Raw genomic sequence first — 13,349 nt, 5'->3', positions numbered from 1 at the left:
TGTCACCATTTTTAAGTCGGCTAAAATGTAGGTTATATCTGTTTTCTTGAGTGTCCTGAATTGTAAGTAATTACTTGGCCTTTTTTACTGTTCATTTTCCTCTTCTGTTTGTACCCCTTTAGAAATGTTTATATGTGCTCTTTTTGTATTGTTGCTTGTTTTTTGTACATTGGAGACTACAGATGGAAACTAGCATTCTTGCTGCTAAATCAGACGTATTTACATGGCATTGACTGTGTTGTATTCATTAATATGTACTGTCCCTACCAAATGAAATAATATATTATATATACTGTATATAAATAAATCTGCAATTTATATCTGGTGAACCTTATAGAACTCATCACTGCAACCTATATGACAGAGTGGGCTGGCCTTCCTTGGCCGACAGGCGAAATAAACATCTGTATCTATTTATTTTTAAAGCAATTGATGGTACTACAACTAACGTTGTATATAATAAAGCTCTGCTGGATTGGAATCCTGTAACATACAGGACACGCTCCAGTCACTGGCTTACACTAAAGGTTCTAAATGTAAACACAGAACTAGGGAAAACAGCCTTTTGTTTTAGTGCCAACCGCGTGGAATGACTTAGGGCCGATTCATACTCCTATTTTACCACTGTTTCGGCGCTGTAGTGCGCTCGTCAGAACTCGTTTAGAACGGTACCCGCCCCCCGAACCTCAAATTACGTCAAATTGTAGGCTTTACAGCGCCGAACCGACTTTTATTCGGCTCTAAAATAGGAGTATGAATCGGCCCTTACAGCTTAAATTAAAGACCTGCTCTCCCATTGCTGGTCAATTTAAATCTTTGATTGCAGACTTGCCCCCCCCCCCCGCCCCCAAGTGCCTGCAACTGTTTTTAAGCATGTACTGTATTAGATGACACAATGAGGAAATGTTGCTGTTCTGTTTTTGTTTATTGCTTTGAAAATGTTGTATTATGTTGTACTGTATCTCAAAGACACTGCAAATTAGGGAAACCTCAATGTCTCTCGAGAATAAATAAAGGTTTGAATGAATATATATATATATATATATATATATATATAGTAATTCATCAGGGGTTTGAAATTGAATAATAATCATAATGTTTCCCCCTCAAATTTATGATGAAACTCAATCAACCAAAAGTCTCACTGGTCCACTCACCCCGACTTCCCGGAGCAGGCTGGCAAGGTTCTGGTTCTGGTTCAATAACTGGATTGCTGCTTCTTGTAGCTGATGCAAATCTTCTTGTTTAGGTCTCTTGATGACACGGTCAGCTGGGTGTATACATGGAGGAGGAACACAATTATTACGATGACGCATGCATTGGTTTCCTAGTTCTTGCTGTATCAGTTACAGTGTACAACACAACGCTATATGATAGGCTACTTACTGTAACTTTATCTGAGCAGAGTAAAAATGATTTTGTAAATATTTGATGGACTATACTATTTATAGGGATAGGATTTGATAAGATACCGCAATAGCCAGGTTTGATTCTGGAATGGCGCGACGACTTACTCACAGACATAGACTTGGTACTTGAATCCCTAGACTCCTTCAAAACCGCTCTCAAAGAGGACTTACAGGGGGGAGTGGAGGACTATATAGAAGTGTCTATTTGTACATCTCTAAATGTTTTGATGAATTGAACACGGTGGACTCTCTTGTAAACAAGTGTAATGCTTAATTGGGTCGTCCACTCACAGATAACAGTCTTTGTATTGAGTTTGTGCTTGAAATGTACTGCAATTCTGCAAACTGTTAATAAATATTTCAATCAATGGTGCCTCTTATCATATTTCACTGTAATTGTTGTCTCCTATAGGCTACTATGTTTACTTGTCTTGGCTTGTATTGTATTGTATATATTTTGAATGGATAGTTTTATCACCACGTTTTAGTGCTCAATGCTCAGGGACTATAAAATTAGCTTCTGGCTAAATTCCTCTCGTTTGCATGGATGTGAAAACTGATGTGTTGATAATGTGCATTGTTGTCCCTGATAAATAAATAAATAACTGTGACCGATGACCGTCTTGATCCAAGGCTATCATGGGCAGTGTGTCCATGTTGTTTACAAATAACTTGACTCACTTTTATAGTTTCGAGTGCATTCAGACACAACTGTCAACTCACCAAGGAGGCTGGACAGCGTTCTTTTCTGACAGACAGACTCACACGACACACTCAGCGACATTCTTGCTTTGCCGATATAATCTGTCTATATTCTATAGTTACTATGAAATAACAGCCAACAAAGCAATTATTGGGAAATTATCAGACGAACTCTAAAAACAAACTGTTGTTTCTTTCTTCCATACTCCCATGTTTCCTCGCGCTCTTCTCTCCCATTGGTCCATCATGTCAGAGACTCAACATCACGTCCGGGCATTGGGCAAGCAAAAATGAACCCGGAGTTCTGTCTCTCTCACTCATGGTCATGGATGATGGATGGATCATGGATGGATGGATGGATGTAGTTGTATGAAACTTTGTAACTAACCTCCCCCTTTCCCCTCTTTTTTTAATACTGAGTAGTGAGTTCAAACATTCACATCAAGATATAATATAATAACAGTGTGGAAACGGTGTTGTGATTTATTTATCTTTACTCAAGATGGCCACTACCAGGCTGTGGTGATTTAGTGAGTAATAGTGACATGCGTGAGATTAAGAAATCAGATATATAAATAATATAAACATATATAAATATAAATAACAAACATAATTCATGTTGGTGATGTCACTAAAGGGCCAGTTCATTATTGTTATGGAGGAGATAATGACTTGAGTGCGACTGCGGGGACACTCGCACAGTAATGAAGTCATATAACTCAAGTGATATAATGCTATTTTAATGATGAATCGTCTATTTATTTACAAACTAAACATGACAAACTCCCCATTGGGGGGGTTAGAAACTTTACACTTTTTAGGGTGAGTTGGAAAAGGGGTGAGTTATCCAGTTACCCTCCTCTCTGCACTGCTCTCACTGTCTAAATGCAGATTATTATTATTAAGCAGATGCCTGCTGTAACTACTTTATCTTTTAATTTGGACAGATAATTGTAAATTATTGGCGAAAGGGCCTTTCGTTTGCATGTTCTCCCCGTGTCCCCTAGGGTAGGTACCCTCACAAAAAACATGCAGTAATCCTGGTCACTAAACTGCCTCCCCCTGGCCAGCCGAGGCGCCTGATGGAGGGGAAAGGAACTGGTTGGAATAACGTGTTCCTTCCACGCGCTACGTCCAACCAGGGAAATCCCCCCTGTCAGGTGTAAAGGAGCAACTTGGACACTCAGGCATGCCGCATGAAGGAAGCATGAGTTCAAGTCCGTTGCTCTCCCCTTGTCCCCCATATATGGGGACTAGGTTGGAGGAGGGTGTGTAGAGCCCAGGATCACATTAGATGATTGACACAGGGGTGAAAAATGGGTTACAAAATCGTGGGATAAAAGATATATTGTAAATTCCTGACCTTATTTGTGTTCCCAGTACAGAGATAACGGTCGAATGGGCTGGTATAATAATTGACTAAATTAAGGCACATAGGCCTAATACACAATTACACATGCACAACACCAAAACAATGTCATCAGACTCATCACACTTTCACTTCACTGACACAAAGATGGACGATTTGCATTCCACCGACCGCCCCCTTACCAGCCCTTCTTTCCTAGCCCCTATATCTCACATTCTCCTGCCCTGCCTAGTGCCTCCACTTTTACTCCTCTGTCAAGTTCAACTGGTAGGCCCGGTGACTCAGGTGTTTCCGTGTTGAATACGAGAAGGCTCGCCCCTTTGCCAATCCGTGTTTACATACTGATCGCTTGAAGGTAAATAGCACCAGCCAGCCAGTCCATTAGAAGCAAGCACGCTGCCACTATGGTGTCTGCTACAGCATTAATAGCACTGCCATGCACTTCTGTATCCCCTTGAGGGGATCACACTCCTTGGTACAGAGAATCAATGGGCACACGGTCACTATGTTGTGTGTGCATGTGCTTTCTGTGTTCATGGATAGGGCCTATATATTTATTTATTAACAGCAGTTAAAGGACCACTTCACCACTTTTCAACCTATCTTCATATAATAGGTCCTCACTAATAATCATGATAAAATGGTACGATTTTTTCTACTCAGTCTGTGTCTCATAGGAGGGCTGTGTGGGCAGTTTAGAAACCGTCTTCCACATCCAGTGACATCATCATTAGGCAGATTTTTTTTAAACAAGATGTTTTTACAAAAATGTTTAGATTTTCATTATCGTGAGAACGATGGCTTCCATTTTCGCATTGCAACTTTTCAGGACTAGAAAGCCTGCAGTTTTTATTAGCTTGTATTCACCATCGATGATGTCACTGGAAGACGGTTTCTGAACTGCCCACAGCCCTCGTATGAGACACAGACAGAGTAGAAAAGAATTGCGCCATTTTTTCAAGATTATTAGTGGGGACCTATTATATGAAGATAGGTTGAAAAGTGGTGAAGTGGTCCTTTAAGATTTCTTAGCTGGAAATAGATTACAAATTTACATCAATACATGCTTGGTAAAACCTGGAGACCTTTTTCAGGATGAAATGGCATTAAACATCATTGCAAATATCTGAAACCCCATACAAACCGTTTGTTTACTTCCTCTTCACTGCACAATGCGAATAAATGCTCCTATATATCATATTTAACTTGACCTTTAGTGGGAATTTATAGTAGTTTGAAACCTCCTGGGGCGTATCTCTCTCCCACAACCCATGCACATTTCTTGCACATTCCAGCTTTAAACACTGCAGCAGAAAGCAGGAAATCCATCTCATGGGAGGGGGTGAAAGGAACTCATGAAAACTTAATGCTATCCGTCTCATGAATTTTTAAGGGCCATCTCCCTATTGTGCCACTAATGTGAGGAATATAAATGTAAACAGGATTGCTGATAAACAGGCTGAGGGGGCTCAAGGCAGCATACACAATGCAGGACAAAATCTGTCAAATCACAATGGACACTAAAGGCTCATACATAGTCTGGATTTACGGTGGTTAGGTGACCACCGAACTACAACATGACGTCACGAGCCACGGTGAAGAGCAAACCACCGCCACCGCTCCAGCCCATCTCTCTGTTTTTACTCACCACCGCTCAATGTTATTTCAGCTCCGGTGATCAGCTCACCACCGGAGCGGTGGTCACCTCATCACCGAAAATCCAGACTATGAATAGGCCTTAACACTAGTGCAAGACAGCTTGCCTGTCACCACACATGGAACCGCCCTTGCCCCCTTCAGACAAACACATAACATATAATACCAGTTTCAGTGACAACTCCTCAGGTGGCTCTTGAGGAACCAAATGGACCCATAAGGGACCATTTGGTTGTTTTTACTTTACTTTAGATCTCATCGATCCTTATATCTATAAGCTCACAATGCGAACACTATACAAAGAAAAGAGTATAGGCAAATCATAGCTTTACACGTTCTTATTTGAGACACAGCACACATACTATGTATTATTCCACACAACCCATATTCTTACTCATAAATTCAGCTAACATTGCAATATTCAGTGACACTGAGGTGTCCAGAGTTCTGAGGTGCCCACTCCTGTCTCACTCCTTTCACCAGTATAGAGTGACTGACATGGTACTCGAAAGGCTAACTGAATGAGTGCTTGAAAGCATTTTGATATGCAGTTTGGTTAAAGAGCACAACCCTTCGTACATGACACCAGGCAGTGACATAACGGCCATTCTTTTCTTTTTTTTCTTTCAAAACCAGTTATTTTTTTCTGTCGTAACAGGATCTTTTTCTGTATGCAAAACACCAGGTCTGAAAAGTCTTTATCTTAGGGCGTGTTCAAACCTTGTAGGCAAGCTCAGAGCAGAGTAAAAGTTATTTTACAGAATACAGACTCTAGAGTCTAGAGCATACACTACTGTAGTGTAAACACAAATTTGAGCAACAGCATATAATTATTTTTAAACGTAGGCCTATCGTGACGTGAGTTAGTAAGAATACTTAGAAATGGGTTGGTTTTCGTTGTGTATAAAAGGCGGAATGAACAAACGAATCAATGATTGACTATGTTCTTGATAGTAAAGTGAACAATGAACTGCCACAGTGTAACTCAGCATGACAAAACAGTTTGCAGAACTTCCTCAGTTTCAACTGCCTGCTCTATACACATCCAATTTGGCGCCTATAGTATCGGCATTGTTTATCATTATAGTGAATATAATGATAAACAAGAAATTTGGCACCGATCGGTTTATGAAATTCACTCCAGACAAACACAAACTCTCTTATAGACGGATAGCCTCAGAATAATGAGATATTGATATGCAACTAATGCAAGGGTGTGGGATTGAATCAGGGCCTATAGCCTATTCTTCTTCAGATAATCAGGTTAATTTATAAGAAAGAATATACTGATAAAGCAAACTTCTTTCACAACCAACTAACATGTCAATATTTACAAAGCCTCTTGCACCAAACTGTGCAGCCTGTGGGTCTTACAGCAGTGTTACATTCCTAAAGGATCCAGTCACAAAAACTGGGGGAAACGGCACGTTTAAACCCTCTAGTTTCCACTCTTTTCTTTTCCCAATGAAAAGTAAACCAGAGTCTGCTGCTCTTTAAAAAAAAACTCTTTAAAAAATGGACAAAGTAAACAGGAAACACACTCTTACATAAATCTACCTTCTATACAAAACCCTGCCATGGCCCCTCCTTTCCTTTTCTCCTTCCGTAGGAGTCAGGACTCAAGCCATTACGTGGCAATGAAACAAATGCTCATTAATCCATGCCTGACAACATGTGCATAAACCTCATTCTGTACATGCTGACAAATCCTCATCGTAATAGCCAGCCATAACAAATGTATACTGTCAAGAGTGCAGACATTCTCTCTCTTATCTTACCTGTGAACTGTAGGCAAATTTAAAAAACATTGAACCATAGAACACAATCACTAACCTGCAGTGGTAAAAGCCCTTAACCCATTCTGGGCGGGAACCCCTTTTGGTGTTCTAACCCTTGTACTATGTAAAAGAGTTTTTCCAGAAAGCTTAGGTCAGGATTTAGAGGACTTTTTAGAAATCGGCCTCAGTCCAAGGGACACATCACTAGCCTGGGTTACAGCCTGATTTGCTGCGTTCCGCTGATCAGGAATGTCGCAAGTCAAGTGACATTTCAGATCAGCGGAACGCAGCAAATGGAACCCAGCCTAACACATCACCCTTTTTGCAAAAAGATATACAGTATGTTACTGATGTTTAGAAGATTTAGAACACTTTCCTGGTGGTCTTTGTGTGGTTTTAGTCATTTTAGATTCCCATAATGCTTTGGTGCACTGCTCCTCCTTGTGGATAGGGGTGTCTTACTGAGACAACATGTAGTCCAGGAAGTAAGTGTGACCAGTGTCCATGACATCAGAGATACTGGGCTCACTGCTAAAATCTAAAATATCTAAAACCACATATTACACACATAAAGACCACCAGGAAAGAGTTATAAATCTTCTAAAAGTCATTAACATATCTTTTTTTGCAAGTATCTCTTTAATTTCAGTAAAATAAACCATTCCTCTCTGTATTGCAGTTGCAAAACATACAGGATGTAGCAGACAAATTGTACTAGAAACAGATTACCGGTATTATAAAAAATATTCCTTTGACAAAGTAAGGACTGCTTTTGTTGATGCATTTTATTTTAGAATTCCTCATCTCTTCAATTTAATATTCAAGTACATGGATTCTTAACTCCAGGAAACAATCAGTAGCAATTACTTTCAAAAAATATTGTATTCCTAATTTTAGAAACATGCCTGTTGAACAGAACAGTATTTTCAAATTCAGTTCAACAATCTCATGTTTCCAAAATCCATCCTCCACTTCTAAGACACATGGACCTCTTGTAAACATGATACAAATCAAGCTTTTTTTTGTTTTCTCCAATTACAAAACAGAAAATCTGGTAGAAAAATATCTTCTCTTTTATAGGTATTTCTCTTTTTATATTTACATCACGTAGTACCTCACAGTACAATCAGATTTAAAAAATGACATACTGTAAAATAAACAAAAGTCTTAGAGATAAAGGCCTTTGGTTTTCATGAAAAATAAACAAAAGAAGCCAAAAAAAAAAAAGTCCTCCACTGTCATGTGTATAACAACAGTGATGATTGGATTTTTGATTGTGTCTCTTTCCTCGGTCTGTGTGATTTGTAGCCTGGACTATTAGGGCAGCATCGTTCCACAGGGTTTTTTGTAATAGCTCAGGACAAAAATACAGGCTACAATCAGGCGTCAGTCCTGGGGGGAGCGGGCCCACAACACCTCCGGTGGGCATAATGACCCAGAACGATGAGCAGCATCTCTGAGGTGCTACTGAGCGCCACGATGAACGGTGCCTGTGACGCAAAATCTGCCTCAGTTCGGCAGAAGGACAGCTGCATGATGGCGAGGGCTAGGAGGCTGTTCTGGACGCCCACCTCGATGCTGACCGTTTTCCTTTGTGTCACCGGCAGTCCCGACAACTGGGCCAGGACTGCCCCGACGACGAGGCCGAACACGGGAATGGTCACCCCGGCCGCCACGATCTGGGGCTTGACGTTGGCCAGGATGGACGCACCCATCTGGTAGGCCATGAAGATCCCACCAACGATGAGCACGAAGCTGAAGGGTCGTATGAGCGCCAGGAGGACACGGGTGAGAGCGGGCAACCGCAGCTTTATCAGCATGCCCAGGGATATTGGGATGGCAATGAAAAGGAGGGTACCCAGGATCTTGAGAAAGGGCACGTGGAGAGCAGCATGGACCCCCAGGAACCAGCCGTACAATGCTGACGATAGAGGCATGGCTGCCGCTGCCACTACTGTAGAAACCAGGGTCATGGAGATGGCCAGGGTGACATCGCCACCCAGCAACAGGCTGTAAAGGTAGCCCCCGCCGCCCCCGGGTGCAGAGCATGTGATGACCAATCCCAGGGACAGAGCCTTGGGTAGAGAGGCAAGCCTGGAAAGACCATATGCATAAAGTGGCATCACCACAAACTGACCCACCACCCCCAGGAACAATGGCACCGGCCTTTTCAGGAGACTCCTCAGCACATCCACCTCCACCTTGCACCCAAAGGCACACTTGTTTATGAAGATGAGGGGCAGCAAGGCAAACAGGACGGGGTTCTCTGAAAAGTGCGACAGCCCACCCGACTGAATCAGCCGGGTGGCTGGGTCATCGGCACAAGCCGCCACCCTGATGGAGTAATCTGTCCTCTCTTCGATCAGAACCGGCACAGAGTCTTGGTCCAGGTCAAGCAGCTGGATGAGCAGCTGTGCCGTGCCAGGTAAACCAGAACGTATGCTGATAATGTAACTCTTCGCCGGTCCCGTGTGCCCGCTGTCGGTGACGTTTAGGATGGACAGAACCTCCGGGTCCAGGGAAAGAACCCTCACAGTCTGCTTCAAGCTCTCTCGGCCCTTCCTGCTGCTCGCAACACCGCTGCTGCTCCGATACTGACTGGAGATGACAATTACGCCGTTGGTGTTTTCGGGGAACTCGAATTCCTGGTTAGACCCGTCCCCGATTTTAATATACCTTCTGCTGCTGTCGGCCGTTACGTTCGTGTCGTTGCTGTTGTCGTTCGTCAGGGACCTGCTGCTGCCCGGCGCCGTCGTCCCTTCATCCGCTGCCTCCCCGGCGGTAATGAGGAAGAGACAACAGAATGCAAATAGCGTCCTCATCGTGTTGACGGACAGGGGGCAGAGGGGCGCCGCATAGACACGCTGCCTTCTTCCCCCTGCTAGCGGCCCGGCCTCCCTCCCCAGACGGTCTATGCCGCCGCCCTGTTAGAACAAGTGATTAAACTTCTCATATCCTCCGGTGCAAAACAGCAACTGCGTCGGACTCGGCGGCGGCCGGCTCCACATTCCCATTCCTCCGCCTGGTTCCCATTTTCTCGCTCTCTTTATACCGGAACCCAAACATCACCCCGCCCTGTCGGACTGACTGACTGACTGACTGACTGGGGCTTCTCTCTTCACTTCTCACTCAGTCGCCCACGGCAAAAAATGGCACCATAAAAAAAAAAATCCTGACAAATGTTCACAACACGCCACACGATTTTCACTGTCTCCAGGATAGGAAAATATATCCGCCTCCTCGGCAATCCGACGCCTCCTCGGTTTTATTGTCTCTCTGCTTGATGTCAAGTATCACCATCGTAGCCACCGTTATGATTATCCTATCCCCCCCGCCCCGGTTGCTTCTTTCAACCCCCTCTAAGCCCCCCTCTAACAGTGTTGCCAGATCTTTCGACAGAAAATAAGCAACCAGGACCAGGTCAATAAAAAAAAAAAGGTAGAGTAAAGCCCCGTCAGATTTAACAAGTAGAATTGTAAGTGATGAGCAGACAACATTGAAACTGGAACACTACCTGAAAATGTTTATTAGGTTTCATAGACATTGTCATTTATTTTTATTTTAGGTTGTAGGACCTCAATTACACCCCCAAAAAATAAAACTTTGAACATTCAGTGGATTTTCTGTGGCCTGGGGTTTTCTCTGTGTCTATGAAGCCTTTTGAGCTGCAATGAAAACTGGCAAAAAGGTGAAAACAGTGATATCTGCTGGCAAATTCCTGTCATATGGGATTTGTGGATTCTTACCTCACAGTCGATCCACAGGCAAATCAGAGCACTTGTTTGAGCCAGAAAACCCCAGACCACAGAAAATGTACTTGATTGATTGATTGATTGATTGAATACTTTATTGTCAGAAATGTAATCTGTACAGGGTAGGCTACAGTCAAGTGGAAATCGTGCTGTTTTAAGGCACACATTCACGTGCAATCGAGCTATATGTTCACGATCGGGTGATTGATTGAAATATTTATTAACAGTTTGCAGAATTACAGTACATTTCAAGCACAACTCAATACAAATACTGTTAACTGTGTGGACGACCCAATAAAGCATTACACGTACAAATAGACACTTCTATATAGCCAAAGAACAGAACAGGAATTCATAAAGGAGGTAAAAAGGGAAAAGAAACATATACAGTGAGGGGAAAAGGGGTGTGGGGGGATTCCGATTTTATGGCGGCCAGTTTCGAATTGCATCCGTCCGTAGGTGCCCTTTGAGAGCGGTTTTGAAGGAGTCAAGGGATTCGAAAAGCAAAAAGAATTTAGTCCCTTGTTTGTGCCGAATCTGGGTTGCACATGGTTTGTTGCAGTCGGCGACGCGGCAGATTGCCGGAAAAGCTTGCGCCAGTGGCATTCTGCCGCGTGGGTGGAGCTTCATTTCCATCCACCAACTGTCTAAAAACCCGGAAGAGACCCCGGCAGACAGCTTCCTTTGGCCACGCATGGAAGTTCAGGTGTGCCCAGGCAGTAAGACAGCCCTCTCCCTATCCACAAGGAGGAGCAGTGGGAATACTAAAATATCTATACCAGTAAGACGCCCTTAGGGCGAGAAGCGACCTCATCACGTGCACACATCCGCCAGGGTGACGGCAGACTGCTGGGTGAGCGCTGGCGCTTTGGCACGGTGGTCAGATCAACATATGGAATGAATTCTGTACTGGCCATATATGGAGCGTGTTTTGAGTGTACATGGTTTGATGAGGTCAGATGAACAAGAGTTGCTGGACGGCTCCATATCATGCAGATCAAAGTGATATGGCCATCACCATATATGGTGTCAAGGCGTGACCATATTTTTTCTGTTCTTTTGTTTGTTAGTAGTTATTAGTGTGGTTGCCCAAGTTATTGTCACACTTTATTGTTCTTTTTGCGAGAAAATAACTCGACTTTTCGAGTTTTTCTTTGTTATTGTTTTTTTTTGTTTTGTTTTTGTTCACATGGTTGATTGTTTTGTAGGTTATTTTTCTTTGTTGTTAATATGTAATAAGGATAGGCATTAAGAAGCTATAAGCTTTTGCCTATACCTTTTCGATCAAGTTAAAAAGGAAAAATCGGGTTGGGGTATCTGACTTTAGTGGTTGTCTGACTCTGACTAGTGAGTGTCTAGCCTCGGAAACCCAGACGTTTAGTCAGTGTCTGACTATAGTGGGTGTCTGACTAGTGGGTGTCTAACTACTTGTTGTCGGCCACTACCCCCTTTTTGCAACTAGCTCCTCGCCCTACACACTTTACACTCAGTTTGAGCATAGAGACGGCACCGGAATTCCCCTCCCATTCACTTGCATTGCATCGCGTCTCTATTTATGCTCAAACCGAGTGGAAGTGTGTAGGGCGAGTGGTGAGGAGATAGTTTCAAAAATGGCCTAGCTTCCCACTCTCAGCTTCCCAAACAGTGCAACACACTCACAATACATACAACCTATGTATGTATGTTTAGGGTACAGGTACCCTAAACATACATACATACGTGGACATACAGACATAGGGACGGACAGACGTTGCTGTTCTTTGGAGTGGCTGCACCACTCAAAAAAAATTGTTTTGTAATGCCTAACTGAAAAGGATCTAAATAAACCATTCATTCATATATGGAGGCGTTAAGGGTCTCCATCCATGATGTCACGTGATGTCACGAGGCATGATGGATTGGCAACCATGGTGGTGTGACAGACACGAGACGCAAGATTTCACAGGAAAGTGTTTCTTGTCTCCGGCCAGACATCATTAAAATAAGATCTGGTTGCAAAAGGGTGAAGTGTCCCTTTAACAGCTAGAAAAACAAGCCCAAATCGCTTATAATAAGCGGACATGGCATGGACATGGCTTCTCTCTCCTCAACCCTAGCCTCAACCCCCTCTCAATTGCTAAGCCCCCCTCTCTAATCCAATGGGAGCTGCCCGACGCGTTATAGCCTAACCCTCCGTCGTGTGGTGGTGTCGCGCGCCGAAAATAGGCGATCTACAAGATCGACGCATCGCCCTCGCGTCCTGCCCGTTTGAGCTCAGCTTGTAGATCATCTATTTTCGGCGAGCGACACCGCCGCGCGTCCCCCAGCGTCACGAAGGGGATTGACAACAATTATTAACGGGAGGTGTTCTTTGACTGGGGGAGTCTCAAGATAACAAAGGGAATACCACCACGGCACCACTTGTTCCATGGGGAAGCAGCCAGGGAGGGATTACCCGATGCGCGCGCGCACACACGCACGCGCGCGCTTTTGTTTACCAAAATTGTGTTTGTTTGTTTGTTTGGGTTTTTTGCTAGAAACTGAAGCCCTGAAATGAAAGAAACATTTAAAAAGCACAATGCAATATGAAGCAGGGAATTTACAGTGGCACAGCTAGCTCATTAAATCCCTGTCTTTATGTAGAGGGCATAAAATGGGGGTTGAGAGTTGAGACTGTAAACTGTTTAAGTTTCCTAATTTATTT

General features: G+C 43.3%; 2 protein-coding genes across 2 annotated transcripts in view; both read right to left on the bottom strand.

Annotated features, from left to right (window-relative positions):
- The window catches only part of fanca (FA complementation group A), a 39,352-nt gene extending 37,047 nt beyond the window's left edge, over nt 1-2,305 (bottom strand). Inside the window, exons 1-2 of the mRNA XM_083764100.1 lie at nt 2,133-2,305; nt 1,158-1,270 (exon numbers count right to left, since the gene is read on the bottom strand). Coding sequence (XP_083620226.1) covers nt 1,158-1,270; nt 2,133-2,193 — 174 coding nt within the window. The 5' untranslated portion in view covers nt 2,194-2,305. The remainder of the gene's footprint in view (nt 1-1,157; nt 1,271-2,132) is intronic.
- A 5,376-nt stretch (nt 2,306-7,681) lies between these two features.
- Nucleotides 7,682-10,215, bottom strand: slc10a3 (solute carrier family 10 member 3). Its single transcript, XM_083763256.1, has one exon. It carries the CDS (start codon nt 9,734-9,736, stop codon nt 8,294-8,296), a length of 1,443 nt encoding a protein of 480 aa, XP_083619382.1. The 5' UTR covers nt 9,737-10,215; the 3' UTR covers nt 7,682-8,293.
- Between the last annotated feature and the right edge of the window lie 3,134 nt (nt 10,216-13,349).

The sequence above is a fragment of the Protomyctophum parallelum genome (genome assembly GCF_964188405.1).
Source record: "Protomyctophum parallelum genome assembly, chromosome: 4".
Classification (NCBI taxonomy): domain Eukaryota; kingdom Metazoa; phylum Chordata; class Actinopteri; order Myctophiformes; family Myctophidae; genus Protomyctophum; species Protomyctophum parallelum.
The sequence above is the reverse complement of the archived record's forward strand: the minus strand, read 5'-3'. Positions and strand labels throughout refer to the sequence as shown.